Source organism: Anopheles cruzii, chromosome 3, assembly GCF_943734635.1.
Source record: "Anopheles cruzii chromosome 3, idAnoCruzAS_RS32_06, whole genome shotgun sequence".
NCBI lineage: Eukaryota > Metazoa > Arthropoda > Insecta > Diptera > Culicidae > Anopheles > Anopheles cruzii.
Genome location: NC_069145.1, coordinates 80,310,313 through 80,328,692, shown reverse-complemented (window position 1 = coordinate 80,328,692; position 18,380 = coordinate 80,310,313). Strand labels below are relative to the sequence as shown.

The window sequence follows — 18,380 nt, the reverse complement described above, 5'->3', positions numbered from 1 at the left end:
GACGATTAAATATGTTTCCCATTTAGAAATCGCTCGGAATCGTTGCAGCGGCTGCGAAAATATTTCGCACAACAGAACAGAACACCGGCGCGCGCTGAGCTGAAATGGAAGCGTCGCACTTAATAAATACCGATCGCTGGTTGGCGGCGAAGAATAGGAACACCACAACCCGCGATTTGCATACGGCTGGGGGGCTTTGAAGTTGATGCGGAACGCCGCGCGCAAGAAGAATCGGCTCCCGCCGGGCACGGAGCCGGCGGACCGGAGACGGAGCGCAAAGGTGTGGCCAAAACGTGGCGCGGTTTATGCTTAAAAGCATAACAGTGTTCTCGTGTCTGCGCGTAAATTTGTGCGACCACCCAGCCCAGCGTCTCCTGCCGGATTATGTTCTCCGTTCTCCGTCCGTGCGTAGCCCCAACAGAACGCACCCCTCCCGAAGAAGGATGATCAAGTGAAATCGCGTAAAGAAACGCAAACAAAAACGAAGACGACGACGACGGCGAACGACAGAATCCAACGTTGGCTCCAAAGCCAACGATGGTGGTGGCTGCTGCCCACAGACAGGGCCACCACTGGAAAGAAAAAGGAGGAACGGAAGGAAGAACTCTAAAAGCTCCATGTGCCATGTTGATAGCGGCTGGCTACCGTTTGTGGGTCGAAAATGAATCACAATGTCTTGAAACCAACCGAACATTGTAGCAGACAGTTGTTTGGCAAGTTCCTTCGAGCACCCCCGGGTCGTTCTTGTCCTGATGTTATTTCTGTGGTATTTGTGAAGTTCAGACCGATTCAGGCGGGAATGTTGGTCGCAAGTTCTAATCATCCGTAAGAGTATCTTACTGTTCCGACTCCGACGTGACTGTTCCCCGATGAATCAACAACTGGCAACGAGATAATGTTAGTAATGAGTTGGCATTAGAGTCACCTGCTGGAAATCCCTACGAAGTCACATTCTACACACGCCTGATCTTTACACCGATCTTTGACGTATCCATCCAAACAACTTCATTAGAAATCTATCAGACCAACGTGCAACAATTATTACTGCAGGTGCTGCGCCCAAGACACGTTCCAGCGTTCCCCGATGGCCGCCGTGCTTGAAGCGCGGCAAACATTATTTCCACTGCATCGAGTGAGATAAAAAAAAACAACAACGGTGTGAACAACGAGCAATCGATAGCGAAAAACAAGTGATTTAACGCCGTTTTAAATGGTGACGCGAGACACGATCCACTTTCACGATCCACGTCGATCGCGGATCGAACGTCGGAGGGAGGGCCGGCGATAATCGCTGGTTGTGCGCGGGTCGCGCGGGCGAGCGAGAGCCTTGAGAGCCTATGAAGTGTCACCTGCAAGAATTACCGTGGAATGTTGAGAAGGAGAACTTGTCGAGGGCCGCCAGGGCCAGGGCTTGGCCAGGGTGGCTTTGCATACCGCGATAAGTACGAACTGCGAGCGGCGATCGACAGCCAGCGCGCGGGAAGCACAGATTGTTGCCGAGGTAAATCAAGGGATGTCTTGGAAGGTTCTACACACTAGGCAAGGGTTTCTAGGCATTCTTTGCGCCTGCGCACGGTGGCGCGGGCTTTGTTGGGTGCAATCATATTGGATAATGCCTGTTTGTAAATGGCCGCTGCTGGCTGCCTGTCGATGGACGCGTGGCCCAACAAGTAACTGGCCCGGGGTTGGCGTCAAAAGTGCCATAAAATCGCAGTCTCGCGGCCAGGACGAAGGAAGAACTGGTTTGTGTGGGAGTGTTTCACAAAATTGGGCTTTTTTGTCGCTTCCATTCACACGGACGCTGCACGGACGGTTACGCCAACACACGCCCGGGCTTCAACCAAACGGGGGGCGTTAAATTGTTTTACAGCTCCCATGGTGCCGAGCGTGTGCCATAACGCCCGTAAAGGATGATACCGAAGCCGCGCGCCGCGGACGTCGGAGTCATCGCACTCTTTCGGAAGTTTGCCTCGGCCGGGTCGTATCGCACTCGCAGGCGATAGGCGTCATTTGTTCTAACGAGAGCATGAGCATATAGCCAAAGTTTATGGCCAATATCATAACTTGAAATCAATTAAGCCAGCTGTAGGCCTGCGGGCCACAATGAGTAACACCGCTTGTGCCGTAACGAGGGACAAGAAATACATTACCGGCAATCCGCCAACAGTTCCGCCAACGCGGCCGGAGCTATATTGCGCAAAATCGCAGTAGAGTTTTGTATAGAACCCCGCACCAATTAGACGCGGGGGCCGCGCGGCCGCAAGTGGCGCAAGACGGAGCAAATCATTCAAGCATTTCATTCATAGCTTTTCGCTCGCCGATGATGCAGCCAGTTGGAACGCGGTTCGGTGGTGGTGCGCCCTCTGAGTGACGCGCGTTGTGACAGACCCCCTTTGGGGCGGAACCGAGGGGGGGAGCTGGGCCCGGGCGTCACGGGTTGAGCTGCCAGAGCACGAAACACCCACACGGTCGCCAGACCAGGCCGCTGTCCATAAGCGGTTCTCATTAGTTTGTGTTTCAAAGTTTTATCTCGGCAACATTTTGTTTTGAAGTGCAGTTTCGTTGGCCTCACCTCAGCATTGACCAAGCTCCTCTCGCGGCGGCGGTCCAGGCAGCCCAATCTTTCGCGAACGGGGCAATGTAAATTTCCTGTTCACTCGGCGAACGAGTTTGCGAACGCGGCAGGGCTATTCTAGGCAGGGTGGAGAATTTTCGATCCGTCTTGCTGTTGGTCCCCGGGGGTGGTGCATAACGCGTTTCGCGCGAGAGTGTGATTATTTATAAACTTACATAACCATATGACATACACCTGTTTCGGGAGATTAGGGCTGACAGGGCTGAACGCGATCGCGGTTGGCGCGATCGCGACTGCATCATCGGCCGGGGTCCGGGTCCGTAGTCGCCATTCATCAAGCCCCACCGGGCACCTGACGGTGGCGACGAGGAGCGTGATTATTTATTGCCAAAGACAAATATTACCGACAGCCCACGGGGTACTACAGCGCGGTCGTGACCGTACGCGCCCGATGCCAATTAGCCAAGAGCCAACAAGGCGTTGTGTGTGTCTACCACCGAACGGCCAACGCTGACAGCTGCTTCCTACTTCCTGTCCACCGCGAAAGACTTTTGCGCGACCGTGCTGGCGGATTCGCGAGCTACGTTAATTAATACCGCCCTATGTCCTAGTGTCCCACACACACCCGATGCTGTCCCGATTTATGCTGTCTCCGAAATCGTCCCCAGAACCGATCTACGAGCCATCTTCGTTTCAATATCCGTGTGATTCGAACGAATCAAAACACCAAATAAGTCCGCAACCCCGAAAAGGAGCCCCCGGAGCCGGATTTTCTCGTTCAACGCGCCAATCGATCCGATCGATGACACGGATCGATCGCATCTTTGGGGCCCCAACGCCCACCCGGCGGCGGTTTATGTCGTCTGTCGAATGCCAGGTCGGTGAAGCCGTGGGTTGACAAACTTGATACTGGGGGAAGGATGATTCACCTTTAGATCATCATGGTGCGCGGTTCGGGGTCTGAAGGTGAACTTTGCATAATTTATCGACCACCGAGGACCGGTCGTGAGGACATTCTGATTTTGATTTGATGAACCATTCACGCTTTGGGTCGATAATGATGATGGTGATTAGCCCGTTTACTAACCTGCGCCATTGGTGGTGACCGATTCCTGTGGATCATCTTGGTGTTCTTGATCGCGCCGATCATCGGGAACGGGCGTTTGCAGTTCCATATGTCCTGATTGTTGTGTCACTGAAATAAAGAATAAAGCGGGGATTTATAGCACAGTATTTCAAAGTGTTCAAGTAGAGAGATCAATACGATCGCCATGCGATGACGTTGGTGGTAGAAAGCGCAGATACTGTAGCGGTAGCGAACATACCATTCCGCGTTCGGATGGCAATTAGGCCGCATTACTTCTAATTAAGCCCCGAAGGGGAAATCAATCTTCGTCAGCAGTGCACCCTAGTAGCAGGGCTTGGCTCCTCGCGCACACATGAATCATATGGAAATTTTAATTTCAAACCGTCTGTCGCCAATTTATCCAGCCAGTGGACCCTCGGACCACTCGCGGCTGTTGACGCCGAGGAGGTCATTAAAGATTGCTTCGAAAATAACGGTAACGAATCGAGAAGGGTTGATGGTAGTGGCGGTGGACCCAGATTGGGTTGGATGGTAGCCGGTCGCAGGGTCACATTGCACGCATAGCTCGGGACGGGATTATTGGAAAGAATTACGCAAGCCGCGAAGTTTGTGAGTTGGGATGGTTCGATTCTGATTTATCAGCGTAGCGTTATGACTGTTGACTGTTTCCTGTTCCACTGGCGCCGAGTGGTTCAAGTGGAACAGAAAAAATGACACCGGAAGAGACCCCACCGAAACCCCGTTTCAAACGCAGACCCCTCGGAGCGATAGTGAGTGTTAGCGCGCAGGAGGAAGAAAATGTTATTTATGGTGTGCTGCAACCAACCTTATCAGCGTGTTTTTAGTCAAACTGTCTCTTAAATTGTCGTAATTGATAGAGTAATTGGTTCGGCAGAACCCCTCTCGGGGCTCGTGGCTCGCGTGAGGCATCGATCAGGCGCTGCGCCACGCACGGTGAAGTGAATTCAACGCGATAAAGCGAGAGCTGCACTGGCGCGAGGCGAGAACAAACGGTGCATTCAGGCGCAGGCAGCATAGGGGCAGCACACACAGGAAACTCAACATACTTGACAGATAACACGAACTGTTGACGCCGGCCGCAACATCGGCGCCGGGCAGGGCAGGTTGTTGAGAGTTTTTCACCCGCCGCCGCCTCTCGTGGCACACGTTATGTGTGTGTGCATGTAATTAAATCGAGAGCAGGTTGTGGGTCAACAGCAATTAAGTTCCGTTCAGTACGCGCGATCGTCGGGGCGAAAGCACGCATCTAGAACATGCTTTTTTTTCTGCACCCAGACCCAGGTAACCCACCCGGGGGGGTTTATTGCCACAGAACTACTGACGACGACGACGACAACTGCCTGGAACGACCAAAGTCTGGGTTGGGTAGCGAACAACCTAACGACCGATTTGTTTGCACCCAGCAGCACCGGGACCAGATGTGGCCAAACTTTTCAAAGAGAAAAAAGGCTGGGAATCCCAACTATTCCATGAATGTGCCTTGCGAGGACCTTTTCTTCTAAACGGCATCAGGCACCGTATGATGGAACTGGAATTCTTCCAACGTCCAATTACGTATTGTCTACCATGCCGACTCCGACGGCAAGTTCCGCGTACCTTGGAAACTTCGTTTGCAATTTACCACCTCGCCCTGCACCCGATCCTGCAGCAGAAAGAAAACTATTGGCCCTCGAGACCCTCGCATCACAGCTCCTTGCCAATAACGGTGGCCCCTCGCGATTTAAAAACGGACAGCAACACATACATTACCCGCCCGGGCCGGGCCGTATCCAATTTTCTTTCCACGGCACGCCGCCGCGGGTTCGTGTGCAATTTTTACTACCGGAGCGAGGAAACTTATCGTCGGCCCTAGGTCGTGGGTCGGTAGGAAGCACTTACTGAAACGGGGAGCGCGTTGCACAAAAGTGGGCTTGGAAGTCCGGCCAGCTCGTGGGTGATTTTTCACGCCTTTCGCCTGTGCGCGTTAAGGTTAATGTTGCCACCGCTCCCTCTGGTGGGAGGACCTCGCATTATGCTGGGGCGGCGGCAGCGACACAAGAATGTAAAGGGATCGCTTATGTACGCGGCACGTGCAGCCGCGTATTATCACAATCTAAGCCGTGCGCAACAACGAAATCAACAAAACACAGTAACAGGCAACAAACAATCAAGAAAAAGGGGTGGAAGCGAATCGATTGGTCCACGGATTGGTCTTTAGAAAGGAAGGCTTCGAGATTCGCGTGTGTCTGGCACGGAGTAGCATGAATTCGTTTCTAATTCAAAGCATTATTATGCTGCTCCGCGTTTTGTTTGTTCGATTTGAGTGTTGCGATTCGAACATGTGGCCCAACCCCGAACCGAGCTGTGTGTTTAAGAAAACGTACGTGCCGAGCAAAACGTGCTGACCACACGAGAGAGATTTGCTGCAGTTCCGTTCCGTTTTATGATTCCAAGAAGCGACGCAAACATCTGCAGCTGAAAATCCTGTCCCAATCCCGTCCTGAAAACCACACAGCATCAGGGCATTGTCAGGAAATCTGGGCTGGCTTTTTATGGCCTGGCTCGGCATGACCCCGTTGGGAGTACACCAAATCCACAAACACTTGCGCGCAGGCTGCCACCAGCATAAGCCACGGCACCGTGAAGTAATCCCTGTCAGAGGATGTGAAAAAAAACTCAGTGCCACATGCTGGAGAGTCCTTTTGCCTAGCACATCGTTCCCAGGCTGCTCCGCGGCGGGGGCGCACAACGAATGCAGGGCCTGGCCGGGCCGGGGGCGAACCGAAACCGAACATCCTTTCCACTTCACACGGTCACACACTTGGGCCCACGGTCACACATGTTTTGAGAATGCATAAGCATTTTGGACACCCAAGTGCAGCGTCTTCTTCTTCTGCTTCTCGTTGTGATGAAAAATGAACCCGAAACCCAACGACGACGTCTTGGCCAACGCAACCGTTTCAGGGAACGTTTCAAATGTGTTACCACACCACTACCAGCGCGAACCGGCGGAACTGAATATGTTTATGATTTATTAGCACCGAGACTCCGTGGCTGTGTCTGTGCGTCCGTGGTTCAGGCGGACTCGGGACCTCTTCCGGGAGAGCTGCAGTTCCTCGGAAGAGCCATTTAATTTGGGATTTTGGTCGGCCGCGAGTGGCGCGAGATTAACACAGGCGAACCTTTGATTCCGGCGTTTTATCCCGCGTTCCCGGCGCAATTTCGTTAAGCGGCAGGAAATGAGCATCATTTTAGCACTTTGTCGAGTGGGTCCGTCCCCGGGCGGCAGGATGGAAGGGCCGGCCGCGCGGCTGTGTATGTGTGAAGATTAAAATTTATTCTCTGCTCTCTGTGCTCCGGAAGGGTCTCCGCAAAGCAATTAATATTTTACCACAATAAACTTCTGCCAGCCTGCCAGCCAGCAGCCGGCGTGTGGCCGGAGAGAGAGAGCTTGACGGAGGTTTTCCTGCGGGAAGGTTCATATACTTAAAATTAGTTTACTAATTAACAGATGGCCTTACACAAAACTGTTTGGGAGCTGCATTCAGCAACTCGCAGCAACAGTACTCGAAATCGGTACGCTTTGGCGCCCTCTAAAACAGAGCTGGAACTGGGGCCCCCAGAGTGTCCTTTTTTGGAGTTTTAACTACGCTACCAATTCAGTCCGTGCTTCATTGCAAGAGCGCGCGAAAGGAACTGAGCACGATGTCTCATTAAGCCGCAGTGCTCTCTCGTGGCGGTGTCAGAGTTCCCATTTCGATGAATAATGGGGTCAAATTAAGCGAGTCGAATCCGAAAAGCAGAATTACGCCCGATACGGGGCGGTGTGGTCGGCTCGGCCGAAGACGAAACCACCACCGGATTGACCGGACAACATGCGCCGGGGCCGTTCTTAATTTCGTTGACATTAATTTGGCAGTGAGAAATTAATCATTGCTGTCATATTGCCGGCCGGTCCGGAGCCCAACAAGGGAAGTAGTGGAGGACACCGCACGCATCAACGCATAGAGTGCTCCGCGGTCCATCAAGTTTGGTCGGTCGTCGACGGACGCTCTATACGCAGAGCAGTTCGCCAAATATGGAAGAAGCTCATTTTGCCTGTTTTTGCCTCTTGCGGTTCATTATTCAATTGCGTTGCGTACTCTACGGGCACCGTCGGCACCGGGTGAAGCCATTTTTGTAGCCTCCAAAGCAAATTTGGTACGTCACCTGTAGGGCGCGCGCTGGTGGACATAAATGGAGCCTCGAGCGCATTTGTGGACTGCGAAACTGCGGTGGTGTAGGACCGATAAGTCCGCACGCACCTGTGAACTGCTGTGGTCTCTTTTCAGAGGCACTCCCTTCTCGGAACGTTCGTATCTAATCACGGTGCAGGATGTCTGCTGTAAGGGCTGCGTTATCAATCGCCTCGCTAACGAGCCATAATAATGGGCTTCGGCGTAGGCACAGCGCATGTAACTGTACCATTGCCGCGGTTTCCACTGTCGCCGGTTACTTGACAGGGGGCCTTGTAAGTCGATAAGGAGTCCCGCGGTCGGTTCATGTTGTCCTAAACTTAACAAGCAACAAACCATCGTTTGACATAATTCGGAACCAAGCACTCAGATACATCACAAAGATAACAGAGTTCTGCCAAACCGAGGCCAATTCTTATCAACCCGGCAGTTCCGGGAAATGTCGGCCGTGTCATCTTAATGTCTATTTCATGAAGCGTGAACGGAAGCTGCAATGCAAATGTGTCTCCCAATCAATTATGCGCATTCACAATGCGCCAACCAGCAAGCACCAAGCTCTGCTAGCGGCCATTACATCGTCGGCGGATGGGATGGCGACCCATCCGGCATAGAGCGGCCGCCGCATCCGGCCGCAGAGACCAAACGCAACCGGGACGTCGCCGGTAGATAAAGAACCCCGAAACAGAAGACATTGTTTCCGAATAATTTTAATTAAAAATTCAAATTTATCACACCTCTAGCGTGGCCGTTCCGAGAGAGTTCTCGGAAGGAAGCGCTCTCGCGACAGTCTACCAATCCTGTTCGGATCGGGGGGCTCACGGAAAATACGACGGTACGACACGATGGCGCGTCCGGGTAGCAGCATTCCAAAAGAGCACCACCGGCAGCAGCAGCAGCACTGTTACGGACCGGGGATCCGTCGCTTCCCAGGAAACCGGTTCCTTCCGACGCTTTTGGGGCGAGCGCGCTCAGATTCCGGCGACTTGTCTATAAATCTTCCGGCGACGGCGGCGGCCAGAACTCGTTGATGGCGACGCGCTTTGCGGTTCGCGCGGGAGAAAGCTTTCTAGGAAGCCATCAACCTGAACCCGAACCCGCGGGCGCGGGTAATTCTACTTTGTAATGTTTTTATGACTTATGCATCATTAATGGTGGCTAGAACCGCAGATTCGCCATTCGCGCGGCCCATAATAAGGCTGAAAGCAACACACGCGCAATAGAACGATGCGCTGCTGCTGCTGAATATCGATCGCAACACGGCCGAAAGCCGAGCCGAGAAAAGTGAAACGAATATGAAAAACGTTTTAAGACAGGAAGAAACCGATCCTCTGCCTTTATGCTTTATCCTGGCCCTGGCCGGTCGTCGCCTTGGCCGTCGTCGTCCGGGAGTTCCCTTTGTCGGAACGGAACGAAAGCGAAAAAATAAAACGGAGCACACACATTTTGTACGCCACGAGTCGGCGGCGCAGTTCAAAGGCGTTCACGCTTATCTTAATTTTTTGATGAACTTATTCCTTTCCCTTCCACACCTCTGGGGCCACCAGCTAACACTTCCACAGGGCCGCCCTGAGTGGTAGAACCGAGCCCAATGGAGTGCCCTCTCGTTTTCTGCGGCTCGCTCGCCAACCAATTTCGGGGCCGATGTTTCACGGTTCGCGGTCCGGACCGCTGGAAAAGGATGAACGCCGTGAGGGAATACTGAGGCGGCGCGGCGCGTAAATGAAGCTAAGTAATAATCCAAGTCGTTGCCGTTTAAAATTTGTATGTTTCGGAACGCAGGTCGCCACCATTCGATGGCTACGAAATGCGTAGCTAATGGGTAATAGGTAGAAGTTTCCGCGGGGGGGTTCCAGTAGCACGCCTCCTGCTAGGAACCTTGCGTGGTGGCACAGGCGCAGATCGCTCGCCGGTTCGCGCAGCCTGATAAGATAAGTAAGCAAGTGAGCACATTTAGACTCTCTACCGTGCCTTCGACACGCTCCGGACGATCAATGTCTCGTAAAACGTGTCCACAAGCAAGCAACGTTCGTCCGTGACCGTGTGGGGATCACTTTTTGATGGTGGCCGCGGATAGAGATATTAAAACGCCAACCAGCACACTGTGGCCCCTGCTGTACGGGGTTCGAGGAATGGAACGAAGATCGTTTGATAAGCGATAGCCGCGGGCAACAACAAATTATGCGGATCCGAGGGGAAAACAAATTGATAAAGGCAATTCGTTGAATCCGTCTTCGTCACCACCGAAACCGACGGCGAGCCCTGAAAGTGTTGCTTCTTCTAACGTTGCCCCATCAATTTAGCATACCCCGAACTGTCCGGAGAGCCCGGATGGGGAATCTAACACTTGGCGGGCGCGCGTAGCCAAACCCAAGAAGGTAGAAGCTACCGATCGCATCCTGGTCTTATCGCGGGCCGAGCGATCTCCAGACATTTTCCATGGCGATCACGCCGCGCCGATCACGATGCGCGGGACCGGCAGACGCCACGTGATAACGAAAATAAAATTAGTCAATGTTGCTGCCCCCGTCGGATGGCCGAGGCTGGGGCTATCAAAAACATGCTGCTGTTGCTGCTGGAAGATCGACGATTTTATTTCACAGCCCCCACGAGGACGACCCACGGCGCGCACGAATCCATCGATTGAATGATAAAACAGGAAAAGGAGTGCGCGCCTTCTGCGTGAGAGAGGCACACAGCAGTGGTGGTGTGCCGTAATCGTCACCGGATCTCCGTGCTGATACGAGCCTCATAAAGTGGCCAACTTTAGGGGGGCCAACCGAGGCACCATGGAATGGCGGAGGCTATGAAATTGGAACTGTGGAAGGAAGTTTCGGGTTACGCACGGCAAAACAAAAACAAAAAACCCAAATGTAAACAAATAAATTACACAAAGTTACCGTTTTCCGCGCAACGAAACCGGCTTCACGGCAAAAGATGGACATCTGAGTGATGGCAATAGTCGGTGTTCGGGTGAATGGTCGCAAAACCGCTCATATGTTCAATCAAACCGAAATTACGCTACTTTCCGGTTTGATAACCTGAGATTTGTCCCCGCGACCGGCTTGATAGTGTAATAAACTACGTATCTGATAAGTTGCTTTTCGACCAAAACGATCAGTCGATGGCGATCATCGCCCAAACCATTCCGGAAATTTTCTGTTAAAAATGAAGAAAACCTTGAGATGAGCGGCCAAATTAGGGACATGCGCAGTGTGGCAAGACTGGAACACGACACGAGGCGACCAACAAATTGAATGTAAAACCAACGGCTTGGTGTAATTATTTGTATCCCGCCATCGATTACGATCTTCCTGTGACGAGAAATGTTTTAATTACCGCACAGATTGTGGTGAATGGGCAAGGTGTTGACTGATATCGGATATCAGATTACGGCGCACGCAAGAGTCGCCCCACGATCGACACGGAATAACTGTGTTATCCCTTCGAGTATTCATTTCTTCGCTCAAGTGAAAGGACTTCGCGTCAGGATTGTTGAAAAGATAACATTTTAATCGTCCACATTCGGGGACTCACATTTCGTGCCTTTAATTCCCATTTCGAGGATGCATGCAAGAAAACATGTCCCGAATCAGATTCAAAATGGTTTCCTGTCGGATACTGCGAAAAATTATTAACAGCAAGATCAAAACGAAACCCAACAAAACGAGATACAACTTTGTATCCAGGATGTAGCCAGCAAATTACACAGACTGGTTTCCGGACCTAAAGGGACGTCAATCAATTTCGCCAGCAGCCAGCCAGCGGGGACCGCAAGAAACGCCCGTCCACAGTACACACAGAGGCGGGGGTCAAAAGACCTAGTGTACGATCTCATCATCTTGACACATTAATTTACCGGCCCAAATCATTCACAGCATAACAAGCGAGAAGCTGACTGACGGTGGCGAGAGGAGCGCGTATGAAAAATAAAGCCTTCACACCGCGCACTGGGCCGAGGATCACTGTGGCCTACCCCGTCCCGAAGTTGAGCAGAAAAACAAAACAACCCAAACGCAATCCGGCACGACGCCCAACTGGCGGACACGAGAGACACTGGATTTATTCCCGCATTCGAGCTTTTGATTGTCTCCTGACAGGGAAAAATTAATGTATTTTTTGGCTCGCCAAAAAGGCCGTCTATTGAGACCGTTCTTTGGCGATCGTCGAATGCGGCATATGCTCCGGTGCTCGATTCTATAGCGTTTAATTCAATTCTTCTCACACAAGACTTATGACGCGAAACCAAAGTGTCGGGAAGAATTTAGGGGCCTCAAGGAATGGATCCCATTCCTTAACACCGTCTGGCCGTCTCGCATATTTGGATAATCCCTGGAGTCCGCTTGAAGATCATGACGATCGCCCGGGGAGATTCAAGCGGTATGACAAATGTTGCTCCGCGACCCGGATCGACAATAAACGTTGATCATCTTGACACCAGGTCTCCAGAGGAAAAGTAAATCAAGAACCCCCACCGGTAAGATCTGGCAAATGAAGAATTTTGTGGAATCCCTCTTTTGGTTTCCAAAATTCGGCGTAGATTTTAAGGCTGATTCCAGAGTGTCATTTGTTTGCGGGTCACACGTCTCGCGACATCAAAACGTATCAATGGAGTAGGCATACGTCACCATTTGGACTACGAGACTCTGAAGGATCTTCTTCTAGACTCGGCCATCTCGGCTTCGGACTCTCGGGCGTCTGTTTTAGCGCGTGTATCGGTTCCATACGTTCCAATTTCTTTCCCAAAAAGAAAAGCGCACGACAGATGACGGGGACAGTGTCAAACCAGGCGAGTGACATTTTAAAGAGAGCTCGAGGAATTTATGCCGCGGCCGCGATTGAGAACGCGAACAACACATCGAGCATCATAAAAATGTTCAAGCCGGGAGTCCTTTTTTTAGATGGCCAACATACTTCGGAAGTTTATTCGGCCTCGGCGGGGGGATGGTCAAGTGCCGCCGTTTATTCGGAATGGAATGTGCACAATAAACCCATTCGGTGTGTCTGGGATCTTCTAGGCCGTTGGCTTGGCCTGTTCTTTTGCATCATCATGATGTTGGCCTCAATCTCTGGCCGGGCAGACGGGCTGCTCTCGTTTTGTTTGCTCTTTTGCCACCACCGCCAGCCGTCCCTCAACTGCTACTCCGCGGCTAGAAAGTGTGGCCCCCTTCTTGCCAGACCGGATACGTCAAGCGAGTGCGAGACAAACGTTTCCCGGTCACTGTGCTGGGCGGCGGTTGTGTCCACCCGGACGACGCGAAGGTTGACAAAATGCGGACGAAACCATACGTCTTCGCACTTGGTCTCGGTTCGAAAATAAATATTTATATGACTCTTATGCATATTCTGGCGTTAAGACCACGGGGCTTAGCGTTTCACCGAAAGGCAAGGCAGCAACCGCGCGGCCATCTTTTTTGACGGTTTTCTGTACTTTCGTCGCAAGTTAGTTTCACCATCCGAATGTCGTCGGGGATCGTCCATCGTCCATTTTCACGTCACATCGTCTGCGCGGATTTAAATACCGGCGGCGCAATAAGTCAGCAGGACGCGCAGTAATGCGATCGGTAGCATTAGCCGGTGGTTAATGATGGCGGCAATAACTGTTGGGCCCCCCCTCAAATTGTATCCCTTTTTTATGTGCTTGATCCAAATATACTTTAACGTTCGTGTTGCTTCGTTCGTTCGAGTGATCTGTCTACGCATTCGAGACAATTGTTTGTGCGAGTGTGACACGTGCCACACGTGGTCAAACCTCGGGTATGATTCAGCGGCAACAAAAAAAGGTCCAGAGAACGCTGATCGTGACATATTGAGTGGCAGCCATCGCGATCGTATCGCGATCTTTAATCTGAAGCCCGCAAAACGATGACTAATCGATCGCCGGGGGAGACAATTTATGCGATGCTGTTCTAGCCACGTTCCGTCACATGTGGCTCGAGCATTAGCATAAGTCGCGCTAGGGACTGGCCGCTCGCTAGATGCTCGCCACATCGGAACGGATTAAAGTAATGATCGCAGGGAATTCATTTTATTTCACTCAATGCCGAGATACCGTTTCATTGCTCGAAATTGCGGGCACAGTTTATGTTAATTTGTAAACGTACCGCGGAGCTGCATCGACGTGACATGATTGTTCGCGACACTTTTATGCCAGGCGACGGACCACCCCGAAGCTGCGCGTTTCGCGCGCCATTCACTCCGCTGGTTTCAATTACAACTACGCGAACAACTACGCGAACAACAATTTTGTACTAGAAACAGAGGAAACGAAACGAAAATACAACCCAACACTGGAGGTTGATATATTGGCTCAAGGCGGGATCCGAACTGCGGTGCAGCTGTCTCGCGCGGTTGAATATTTCCATTTTCCGCGGACCGCATCCTGCAGCTGGCCGGTCACAAGCAGCAGCAGACGGCTACTAATCGACGACGCACAGCAATAAGATTCCATTAAGATTACATCTGAATCTTTTACAATACCTTCGGCTCCAACGGCTGGCGGCCGAGCGGTGCTCAATTGGATTAATGCGAACCGAATTTGATATGTAAATGTGGGCGAACCATTTTTGCGTCAAACGACATTTGACGTATCCCATAACCGCCAAACACGGCAGAGGCACTCGCCCCCGGGCAAAGTGTTACGTTTCGCTAAACACGCCAAATGGACGAGTTGGAATTTACAGTTTTGGAGCTGGTGGCGATAGCGGCCATGGCCATCATCAAACGGAACCCCACATACTGTGAGTCTGTAAAATGTTTCAGTTCCTATAGGAAAAAACCGGCAATCCACCTACATCTCCGATAGCCGATAGCATTTGTGGACTGGTTTCGTTTTTGAGTGGTTCAATTTGATATACCATTTTTTATGGCACCGAACAGTATGTTAATCAGCAACGTGCTGCTGCTGTAAGAGAACTTATACTACGGTTGAATGAATATTTATGATAAAGCAGTGTGAAGATTGTTCGTAAATTATTTGCATCAATTTCCCCCAAAAACATTTGAACTATAAAATCGGTCCCAGACCCCCGGCTACCCCAGAAGGCTGGCCGGCAGCAGACCGCAACACGCGCTGTGGATGAGCTTTCGGGATACAAATTATACGACCCCAGCTGGTGATAATGCTTCGCACAGACCCGGACGCAACCCCCTAACAAAAGCCAGCAGCGGCAGCAGATGTCCACTGCAAATCTCACTAATCAACATAATCCCATTAGAACGGCTTAACGGCAACCGGTTGGCAACGGAGAGCGCGCGTATGGATAAATGAGTCCCGGATTCGATCCCGGGGTCGTTGGTTGAGCTAAATCTCGTAAATCCTCTTTAGCCAATAAAGGCGCGAATGCAGGTTGATCACTTCCACCACACGCGAATACACGATGGATGGACCTGCGTAAAAATCCTGCGGTGACACACTCCAGCGCGCTCAGCTCAGCTCAGGGTTATGTTTGCTCACCTCCTGTGTGTTGAGCGAAAACAGAGGCTACGACAACACGAACAACGTAGAACCGTCACAGCAGCGGCCCCCTTCGACGACGCGCGTCCTAACCCACAACGGGCGGCGCAAAAGTCAACGAGTGTCAAGTGATTTAGATAAGCGCTTGCGGATTGCGACGAAGCCGGTCGCTTGTCGCGCTGCGCTTCAAAATGCGCATCCAGCGAACGTTCCACGAATGACACTCGCGTCACTTGACACGAGGAGGTTTTAAAACTTCACTCGAAACGAAGCAAAAAAAATGGTAACAAATTAACATGAAACCTGACGGATAATCCGTTATTAACCACCGGTTTGTGCATGTAAAGCGCGGTGTCTTACTACTGCGCGATCGCGATGTTTCGCAACGATCATGTTGCATGTTGTGCTGCGATCAGTAACCTTTTGACGTCACATGGCGGCCGTTACCTCCTATAAAAGTGTCCACCGCTGCAGTTTGCTCGTTTGCTGACATCTTCGCTGCAAGACCTTGCGTTGGGGTTTTATGTCCGACACACGCGAACCGTTACCACAAGACGGTGACTACATTCCTTTCGAGCGATTGTCAACGGTAATTTGGAACCCTGTGACCGTGCTTTGATTAGACACTGATTGTACCACCAACACCATGACGGAAAGTGTTTGTTTGTTGGTGCCCAAAAATGGCACCCCAAAATTTCCAATGCCAATGTTTGGTGCATTTCTACGGGGTTTCTCTGCACCGGACAGTTTTCGTTGTAAAGATTTGCTCTGGACCCCTTTCGCACCGAAAAGGGTGGTGTAATTAAAACTGAAACGAAGCTGACAAAATGGTTCCCTTTCGAAAGTAGTCAAATTCCCGAAAGATGGCATTCGCTCGAATGCCGGGAATCATTAACCGCACACATCGGCAACGGCGGTGCATCACGAATCGCATTCAATTTTAATTGATTTCCAGTTTCTTCCCAGCGTCACAACGTGGGCCACATGCTTTCCCACAGCCGCCGGATTCGGTTACGAATGTGAATGCACCATTTTAATGCACCTCGATGCGGGGCCGATGCGTGATCGAAGATGACTCGCCGTGGTCAAGCATTTGCTCCGAGCACCGTCCAGCGCGCGTCCGTCGTGTCAGTCATCGGTCAAGGAAGGCTTTTTGGTAATCCTGCGGTCAGTCCGGCCAGGGGCCATTCAAAAGACGGCGTCGTCGTCGTCGTGCATTCAAGTGTCGCGCCATTGAGGTGGAAATTTCGCCCCGAACGGCAATCCGACGTGCAATTGAAACAAATCGGTGCAAGGTCCCGCCGGGGCCCCCGGTGTCGCCCGTCGCCGGACACATTCTGTGGACTGTGCGCGCGCTCGCGCGTATGCATCTCCACAAGTGCATGGTGGCGATTTTATCTTTCTGGCACCGGGCGTAAAAAGTATTGGTAACATGCACTTCGCCTCGGCAAGAATCCATCGTGGGGCGTGAGGATCGGAACGGTCATGGGGCCAACTCCAGGGTGATTGCCGAAGAGGCCCCACCGTTGGCGTGCGTGTCAAGCAGCAAATTACAATCTTCACGGCGCACGGCTTGGGCCGACGGCCAGCGAACCTGACCCCGGTCCGGATTGATGGAGCGCTACACACTAAAATAGCCGTTCATATATCATCCTCTAGATGCGGCCAGGGCACCATTGCATTGGTAATGGTGTGTCTAGCGGGTCTTCTGGCCAGCGCCAGTCAAAAGCGCAATTACGCAGTGTTCGCGGCGTGGCGGGTTCAACATTTTCTTCACTTCCTTTTACAGCCAGAGTGCAGCAGCAGCAGGATGGTGGCAAGAAATTGGACTTGACGGAACGGAGAAAATTACCCTGTACGCCGTGGAACGCGGTAGCACACCCGTACACCCGTGGCCCGGCTGCCGTGTCAAAGTGTTGACCGAAGGAGCTGTCCGTAACGGTAGAAGCTGGGCCCACCGGACCGGACGATCGGTGTCATTCGATCTGTATTTGGTTGGTTCTGTTCCCGAGGCTTTTCCGAAACGATTCACGGCGACCAGTAGGAAATGGTGACCAAAACAGGGAACTCGCGTGGTTGAAATAGTTCAAGAATGGACCCCAAGGCGGCTATGCCCGTTTACGGAAAGTCCTGGAAAGGGGGGCTGGCAATTCACACACGACCAGGCCGGGATGTGGCGGATCCTCGCGGCCTATGGCCATGCACGACGCGGGCCCAGAGAGTAGGGAATATGTTTAAAGTTAGTTTTAAAAATAGCCAATAGAGCTCGGCTTGTTTAGCATCATGCTGATAAAGGGAGACGCTTATTTGCTTCTCATTTTTCCCGCGGTGGCGAGCACGCTAAACGACCACCGACGCCGTTGTGTTGGGAGCATTGTTTTGAAATCGATCGCATCTTGTTTCCGCCGGTTTGGCAAGGCACAGCAGTTCTGCAGTTCTTGAAGGTTTGCACCCAGACAGAGGCACAAGCTGCATTATTTTCGCGCAGTCGACACGGGCCATGGTGTCACAAAACATCAGCCACCCAGAGCACTCCTGTCCTCCTCCTGTCCTTGCTGGCGTGCTGCTCCGTTCGGGTCGTTCGTTGACAGTTTCCCTGCGGATGCCATAAGCCAATGCGCCAACAAACGGTGGACCCCTGACGGCAAAATGGAAGCATAAATCTCTCTCTCTCTCGGTCTCTCTCTACCCTTTCTTGCCCACGACGACGACGACGCGACGACGGCGAAAGGTCGCCATTATGCGACAATGGGGCCGATGGCGAGGAAAACGAGCCCCCGGTTGCCGGTGCCAAGTATTGGAAATAATCTAAATAAGGCATATAAATTCGATCCCAGGCCCCCGGGTGGCATCCGCGCGGACCGAGCGGATTCTGTCACGGCCCCACCGGATTTTTGCTCCGCCGTAAAATGATCCTTCAGTTGGTGCGGAGCCATGCGCTCGGCTCGGCGTGAAGTTTTGCAAACCAACAGCAGCAGCATAACAATGCAGCATAATTTTATATCGCTCTTTGCCTCGTTTCACCGCGCT

At 52.0% G+C, this 18,380-nt stretch overlaps 1 protein-coding gene across 1 annotated transcript in view; it reads right to left on the bottom strand.

The window, feature by feature from the left end:
• LOC128274422 (bone morphogenetic protein receptor type-1B) overlaps nt 1-18,380 on the bottom strand; it is a 78,235-nt gene that overhangs the window by 24,007 nt on the left and 35,848 nt on the right. The window contains exon 2 of the mRNA XM_053012620.1: nt 3,663-3,770. Within this exon, the coding sequence (XP_052868580.1) occupies nt 3,663-3,750 (88 nt within the window). The 5' untranslated portion in view covers nt 3,751-3,770. The remainder of the gene's footprint in view (nt 1-3,662; nt 3,771-18,380) is intronic.